This window comes from Polypterus senegalus, unplaced genomic scaffold (genome assembly GCF_016835505.1).
Source record: "Polypterus senegalus isolate Bchr_013 unplaced genomic scaffold, ASM1683550v1 scaffold_4869, whole genome shotgun sequence".
In the NCBI taxonomy this organism is placed as follows: Eukaryota; Metazoa; Chordata; class Cladistia; order Polypteriformes; family Polypteridae; genus Polypterus; species Polypterus senegalus.
Genome location: NW_024379852.1, coordinates 19,270 through 28,091, shown reverse-complemented (window position 1 = coordinate 28,091; position 8,822 = coordinate 19,270). Strand labels below are relative to the sequence as shown.

The 8,822-nt window shown below is 35.9% G+C and overlaps 1 protein-coding gene across 1 annotated transcript; it reads right to left on the bottom strand.

Annotated features, from left to right (window-relative positions):
- Positions 1 to 2,430: 2,430 nt before the first annotated feature.
- Positions 2,431 to 8,417, bottom strand: LOC120519991 (extracellular calcium-sensing receptor-like). The gene is given in 7 exon segments (XM_039742695.1): positions 2,431 to 3,112; positions 3,114 to 3,342; positions 4,178 to 4,301; positions 4,426 to 4,653; positions 5,210 to 6,001; positions 7,898 to 8,192; positions 8,281 to 8,417. Coding segments are annotated over 7 exon segments (2,439 nt in total). The 5' UTR covers positions 8,370 to 8,417.
- Between the last annotated feature and the right edge of the window lie 405 nt (positions 8,418 to 8,822).

Sequence of the window (8,822 nt, the reverse complement as noted above, 5' to 3'; positions counted from 1 at the left end):
AATTCAGGTGGCACACAGACTTGCAGTTACTTAAAATGTCTCTAGTTAAGGCATCGTTGGTGCTCAGCTTTCAGCCACATGTCTGTTCAATATGGCTGCTGAGCTGTGCTCTTCATTGTGTTGTCTTCATCATCACAGGTTAGCAAGAGAGATGCTTCTTCCATCATATGTCAGTCAGAGAGAGAGAGAATGTAGTTGAGCAAGTACATTTATAGGCTTTCTGTCCAATTCCTAGAACCAATAGGATATCATGGTACTTAAAGGCCTCTGAGACAGCCAATTCCAAACAGCCATACCTCAGACCAATGGGTGAAATAGAACATCTTATCTCCTGCCCCCCCAAGACCATATATTACGCTAACCTGGCTTTGTGTGGGGGATGGGGGAAAAGACTTTAGTAAAGAAATGCTCATCAAACTGGTTTAAGACACATCCCCCAAATCCTGTCATAAAATTACAAAGAAAAGTCGTAAACATGGGGGGGATAAACAAGAATGCCTCTCACCAAGGTACCACTAAATTACATTGGTTTGCCTAAATTATAAATAAAGACATACAAAACATTTATCAAGTTATATGCAAAATCTTACATCACAACAGCGATTTATATTGATTTGCATATTCAAATAGGCGTAATTCTGGGAGGATTTGGGGCGTTACATAATGCGCGTGCACGAGCGTTAGTTTTCACGCTGATCGGGATTTATGTAGCGGAAGAACGTGGAAGTTAGATGCACAGATTCCTGCATCTGGATTTTTCTGTGCGTAAGCACATTTCGGCTTTTGTGCTTACGCCATGTTATAGTGCGAGTTCTACGCACGCCGTTATACATGAGGCCCCAGGTCTTTCAGAAGCTCTCAGCGAGTGGTCCTTGTCTCTTGGACAACTCTTCTGATTATTCCTTTGACTCATCTGTCAGAAATCTTGCTTGGAGCAACTGGTCATTGCCGGTTTATGGTAAAATGATGTTCTTTCCACTTCGGGATTATGGCCCCAATCGTGTCCACTGGAACATTCAGAAGTTTAGAAATGCATCTCTAACCAATGCCATCAGTATGTTTTTCCACAATAAGGTTACACAGGTCTTGAGAGACTTCTTTGCTTTTACCCATCAAGAGATGCTTTTCTGCAACACCTTGATAATGAGAAAATTTCAATTAGGACTAAACCAGCCGAAATTAATTTGTACTGATAGGGGGCAGGATTGCTTTCTAAATTCTGACAGAGTTCAGTTGGTTTCTTGGCTTTCCATGCCTTTTGCACCTCCTTTTCTTCATGTGTTCAATAAGTTTTCCCTGTGTCATTCCACTTTATTACACATAATTAATTTGTGGATGTATTTGTTTTGATTTCTTTGTACCTGTGGATTACTTGGGATGTCAATGACATCTGGTGAAAATTTCATGTCTATTGCTCCATTAGAAATATATTTATTGAGAAAAACATTGACTCAGTCAATACTTATTTTCTTGCTGGTATTTGATGGTGACACATAATATCTATTATTTCATCTACAGTATATAGATTACTTATTGGCATATGTCTTCATTTTTATACCACATTAACAAACATTATTACTTTCAAAAATCTGTAAGTTAACTTGAATAATTTTAAAATACAGTTCAGATTTTTGATACCTACGTATTTACACAAGAAAAAACATGAGGAGACACGACTGGTTAGGTATTTGAATGCAAAGCATATAAAAGCCACATTTGAGATACATCAAAATGAATATTAATTACTTTTATATAGGTAATTTTAAAGTATATTAAATTAATTTTAGATATTTAATATGTTTTTAGATATCTTTAATATGATTAATAAATATCAGACATTAAAGAAATTGAATTTAAGATGTCAATAAATATGAGAAATCAAAAAATGCGCTTCAGATCATGTAATGTTCCAAAATATCTCAAATGTATTTAAGATATCTTAATATAATTTTGATTTATAGTGAAATATTTTAATTTATGTGTTGACATTATTAAATTACAATTAAGTTATATGAATTGCCATTAGATATCATATTGACACATGTTGAAATGAGCAGGAAGTTAATTCAAAATATGTTAGAATGCAATTCAGATATATTAAAATTAACTATAAATTGTATTGTAATCTAATAAAAATTGTTTTAGATGTTTCACAGCCCATTTCCTTAATTGTTCCATCAATTAATAAGTCCAGCTAATCGACTTAAATGCTGTGGGGGCTGGGGCCCCAACATAGCATTCTAGATATTTTTAAAGCAGACTTATTAAATTATATATACTATTACTTTTAACAGTTGTAAAAATAATTTGATTACCTTGGTGTACAACTTGAGATTTTTCTCAATTTCAATTTGCCTTGCTGTGTAATCAGTGCTTTAAAAAATTATCACTGATTGTGTCTTCTATATAATGGTTTATCAAATGTAGATGTCAAAGCGATTTTGACTGCATTTTACCAATTACATGCTTTTTTGAATTTCTATCTGGTTTCAGCAGAACAATATAACATTTTGGAACAAAAATACAGAGAAGTAAGCCAAAGCTTGATGCCAGAATAGCAAATACCTCAACAGCTACTGTATACTTTCCAGGAGAGCTGATATAAGATGGAATAAACGTGATCCAAACAGCACAGAATACCAGCATGCTGAATGTGATGAACTTTGCCTCATTAAAATTATCTGGTAATTTTCGAGCAAGAAAAGCTAGAACAAAACACATGACTGCTAGCACCCCAATATATCCTAACACAAGATAAAAAGCTACTGTGGATCCCATTTCACATTCTAAAATGATTACTTCTTTATTAGAGTTCATGTTTTTGTGAGGTAATGGAGGATATTTTACTAACCAAATGATACATGTCAAGGTCTGTAAAAGTGTAAGAGATAAAACACTTAACCGCTGTTGAGTTGGTCCAAAGCATTTCATTATTTTGCTACCAGGCATTGTTGCTCTAAAAGCCATAAGCACAACTATTGTTTTCCCCAGAACACACGAGATGCAAAGAACAAATGTGATCCCAAAAGCTGTGTGTGCGTAACATGCAGGACCACTGAGTGGGCTCCCGATAAATGTAAGTGAGCACAGAAAGCACAGTGTCAATGAAAAGAAGAAGAAAACTTAGTTCTGAATTATTAGCTTTCACAATTGGAGTATCTCTGAACTTGAAAAATACAACAGTAACCACAGAAGTTAGAGAAGCTCCTAACAAAGCAAATATAATTAATATCATCCCCATTATTTCATCATAAGACAAAAATTCAATGTCCTTCAAAATGCACTGGTCTTTCTCTTCATTGGCCCGGTATTCCAAAGGACACTTCATGCAGTGAACTGCATCTGTAAGTAAAAGTTAAGACTATCATGAAGTAGCAATTTTAATGAACATTTGGACAATGTTGATTTACTGATAAATAGCAAATAATGAATTATATTATTTTTATATTTTGACTAACTATTGTGGAAGGAAACTTCAGTAAAACATGTAGCTGAAAACATACAACACAATAAAACTCCAATGTGGCATTTAATTTGGGAACAGTCTAGTAGTTTTTCTCCTAAAACCTTTGTAGAAATTTATCTTACTGTAAATCAAACAATTGCCTTCTACTGTTAAATTGAAGTGCTGATAACAATTTACCAAAGGATGCAAAAAGAAAATGACTTCATTAGATTTGTTTTTGATTGTTCTTTTTTCATTTTTTACTGCTTCAAGAGTACAAACTCTAAGGAAGAAGTGAAAAAAGCAGAATTTTGCGCTAGACAGTGATCCATTTGGCTTTCTCAGCACATTACAATGTCACAAAACTTATGCAGATCTCTTCCATCAAGTAGGTATCTGAGAGTGCTACAATGATGTTTATTCATTCATAAAAAACACAGTCCTGCTTCTCAATAATAGTTCCAGTTTCACAAGGTATATTTTGTTAGTATTTTTGGACCTGAAAATATAAGCTGATATATATTCAATTTGACTACTTCCAAACCTGTGTTTACCATCCAGATTATGCAGCCTGTGAAGGAATAACATCCTGTTCAGGATTGGTTCCTGGATTATATTCAATTCTGCTAAGGCGCATTCCAAGTCTTCTTAACCACGTGCTTAACAAAGCAGGCTATGGAAAAGGATCAGTTTAACTAAAAAGTTTGTGTATTTATGTAGTCAGATCATTACCTGTGCTATTGCTAATTTCTCCTTCTGCACATGGCAGGCAATCAAAACAACAGACTGGTTTCCCTCTTTGCGTAGCTTTACGTGTACCAGGATGACAGCTTTCACTGCATACCGATTTTGGAATCTAGCGTAATAAGTAAAACGAAAAATAAACATATACAATTCTGAATCATACAGTAATGAAGCTCATAAAATTACATCATAAATTTCATCCTTTATTCAAATAAAGCTAAAATAAAACAGATCACCTTGTTGTCATTATTGGCCCACACAATGCTCTTATTGTTCATAATGAATTGCTTTCCTTCTGGTAAAGATGCATCATAAAATCCAATTGTCACAAACTCTATGATTCCATTTACGCTAAGCTGCCAATTCACCAATTCATATCTTGCAGGAGGATCTCCATTAATGTCAAAATTTACATATTCACCATTGTTTACACTGAAATTAACCTTCTGCAGGTATTGCAATGCCTATTATATTAAAATATTGTGATCATAAAAAGAAGATAAGAACAGGCCACTCAGTCCAACAGTTTATCAGTTTTTGTTTGTCAAACATTTTTGAATGTTAACATCAAAGAGATATTTAAAAGATCCAAACGTACTACATTAATTCATACTGTTAAGTAACTTTTTCGATATACAGTTAAATACGGTATTTCTTAAAATTTTTAAATTGTTAAACTAGAGCAGGAGTCAAGAAAAATTATTTTAAACCTACAATGACTTTAAGAAGATTTCGTAACCAACATTATTTAAGTGGAAAAGAACTGCATTGTTTATGAAAACATCCATCCATTCTCCAACCCATTGAATCCGAACACAGGGTCACGGGGGTGTGCTGGAGCCAATCCCAGCCAACACAGGGCACAAGGCAGGAACCAATCCTCGGCAGGGTGCCAACCCACCGCAGTGTTTATGAAAACAATAAATGTAATTAAATTTAAGCGCATAAATTAAAAAGTTCAATACCTTGGTTAAATTAAGGTTAGAAAAATACATAAATGCTACATGACAAAGTACTTACCTGCAGTGGCAGTGCATCTTTTTGGTTCGCCGTGCAGGGTCCTTGATTATCCTGACAAGCTACAAGGTCATGGAGTGCATGTGCTACAGCATATACAGCTTTGTAAACATTATATGTAATTCTTAGTTCAGAAACATCAGTGTACAGATTATTTACTTGCTCTAGATTCTCCGATCCTGTGCAGATTTTAGAGGTTGCATTATTGAAACTGCAATCAAATGTATTTTCCCAAAAATTAATCAAACCTGTATTGCCTGGAATGCTAGATGGATGAGCTGACAATAAAAATTCTTTTAATCCTGGGATGGCTGCATTAGCATTTGAAAAACCAATTGCTCCTTTAAAAATTCTGTAGTTTTCTTTAGTTTCTACATTTTTGGAAGACACCCAGGACTCACTGCCTACCCACTGTAAACCCGTTATGTTTTGAAGAAGCAGTTCCTTCATTAATAATTCCAAGTCTATGAAAGATGCAAAAGCTACAATGATCTTTGAAGAAGCCATTTTAATTACTTCAACTGTTTTAAGAAATTTTTCTCTTGGATTGGTTCTGTAAATAAATTCAGAATATTCAATGCAAATTCCTTCCTTCTGGGCTACTTCTATAAAGGTGGCCATACCAGAATTGCCGTAGTCATTGTCAGTTCTTATTGTCCCCACCCAGGTCCATCCAAAGTGTTTGACAAGTTGTGCCAGTGCTCTGCTTTGATAATAATCACTTGGTATTGTTCTGAAAAAAGTGGGAAACTCTTTCCTGTTGCTGAGACATGCACAAGTAGCAAAATGACTGATCTGTGAAAATTAAACCAGTTATATTATATATATATATATATATATATACAGTATATATATATATACAGTATATATAAAATATATAATTTATAAACACTTTCATTATATCATGATAGTATACTGCTCAAAAGAATTAAAGGAACACTTTTTAATCAGAGTATAGCATAAAGTCAATGAAACTTATGGGATATTAATCTGGTCAGTTAAGTAGCAGAGGGGTTGTTAATCAGTTTCAGCTGCTGTGGTGTTAATGAAATTAACAACAGATGCACTAGAGGGGCAACAATGAGATGACCCCCAAAACAGGAATGGTTTAACAGGTGGAGGCCACTGACATTTTTCCCTCCTCATGTTTTCTGTTTCTTCACTAGTTTTGCATTTGGCTACAGTCAGTGTCACTACTGGTAGCATGAGGCGATACCTGGACCCTACAGAGGTTGCACAGGTAGTCCAACTTCTCCAGGATGGCACATCAATACGTGTCATTGCCAGAAGGTTTGCTGTGTCTCCCTGCACAGTCTCAAGGGCATGGAGGAGATTCTAGGAGACAAGCAGTTACTCTAGGAGAGCTGGAGAGGGCCATAGAAGGTCCATAACCCATCAGCAGGACCAGTATCTGCTCCTTTGGGCAAGGAGGAACAGGATGAGCACTGCCAGAGCCCTACAAAATGACCTCCAGCAGGCCACTGGTGTGAATGTCTCTGACCAAACAACCAGAAAGACTCTATGAGGGTGACCCAAGGGCCCCATGTCCTCTAATGGGCCCTGAGCTCACTGCCCAGCAGCATGCAGCTCGATTGGCATTCGCCATAGAATACCAGAATTGGCAGATACACCACTGGTGCTCTGTGCTTTTTACAGATGAGAGCAGGTTCACCCTGAGCACGTGACAGAAGTGAAATGGTCTGGAGAAGCCATGGAGAACATTATGCTGCCTGTAACATCAGTCAGCATGAGCAGTTTGGTGGTGGGTTAATGATTGTCTGGGGAGGCATATCCATGGAGGGTCACACAGACCGCTACAGGCTTGACAAAGGCACCTTGGCTGCCATTAGGTATCAGGATGAAATCCTTGGACCCATTGTCAGACCCTATGCTGGTACAGTGGCTCCTGGTGCACGACAATCCCTGGCCTCATGTGGTGAGTATGCAGGCAGTTCCTGGAGGATGAAGGAATTGATACCATTGACTGACCACCACACTTTCCTGACCTAAATCCAATAGAACACCTCTGGGACATTATGTTTTGGTCCATCCAATGCCACCAGATTGCACCTCAGACTGTCCAGGAGCTCAGTGATGCCCTGGTCCAGATCTGGGAGGAGATCCCCCACAACACCATCTGTCATCTCATTAGAAGCATGCACCGATGTTGTCAGGCATGTATACAAGAACACAGGGGCCATACAAAGTGCTGCGTACAATTTTGAGTTGCTGCAATTAAATTTTGGCAAAATGGACTAGCCTGCCACATAATTTTTTCACTCTGATTTTTGGGGCGTCTTTGAATTCAGGGCTCTGTAGGTTGATCATTTTCATTTCCATCAAACAATGTGGCATCCTTTTGTTCCTAACACATTACCCAGTCTATATCAGTATAGATATCCAGGAGGATTTCTTTTTCCCATTGAGATCTGATGTGTTTTCAAAGTGTTCCTTTAATTTTTTTGAGCAGTTTATATTAGGAAAACAATTGATTAACTATAAAGAGCTATTTAATACTGTTACATGTTTATGGCAAATCCATTCAATATTAATTTTTTGATTGCCAAAAACCTTTTATAACTTTAGTATAATATTTAAAATTTATTGGAAAATGATACTTGTATAGTAATTTAAGTTGTAAAAAGTTACTGAAAAACCTGTCACTAATAATAATGATTCACTGTTTCTTACCACTGGAATGTTAAATTGGCCAACAAGCGTAGAAATACCAATAGTTGGTGAAGATGCAGACTCCCCTATGATCGCATGAATGCTAGACTGTTGAGGACATGACAACGTTGATGAATGTGCTTCTCCATCTGCACTTATTAGTGTCATTGCAGCTTTGATTGCCAAAGAAACAGTACCACAAGCATCATATATCTTATATCCTAGTGACACATTAGGCAAAATATCTGTTCTGTTGTTTATTTCCTCAATTGCAAAGATCATTGCTTCAGCAAACTGATATCCTCTATAATTTAAGCTTTTAAAATACGAAAAGAAACTTTGACTTAGTTTTTAAATGTAACTTCATAGCTTGTGTATTTTATATAGATAGACAGAATACTCACCCTATACAGGTAAATGCTTCAGGTTTTGACTGAAGTGTGGGTTTGGATGCTATAATATTATTATGAAGTGTGAAAATTCCACCCAGCATGAAGTCACCAGTCTTTGAAAGAAGAGGAATATCAGGATTTCCCCATAATTTGCAAAACAAATCTTCACCCTCTACTGAAAGAGCCAGCATAATAATTCTCAGAAACATGTCTTTGAGCAAATTACATGACACTAAAAATAAAGAACAAGAATTGACTGAGTTTATATAGTGTTCTGCCTGAAGGTAACAAAGATTCTATCTAATTTGCCTAATGTACTCCTTTTTAGCCTTGGGATTTATACATTGTTTATTTTTCTACAGATATTATCCTTCATGTGTTCAATGCACAAATTCTCAAAAATCACAGGTCAATTAATTAATGGTAAATTTTATTTATTATTTATTTAAATTTTTTAAATATATGTACTTTATCAATATATCTCAATGTTTATAGGCACACTGTAAGCATCTGTTGAATTAATGCAAAAGGAGTTCAGACAACAGCAAAATTTC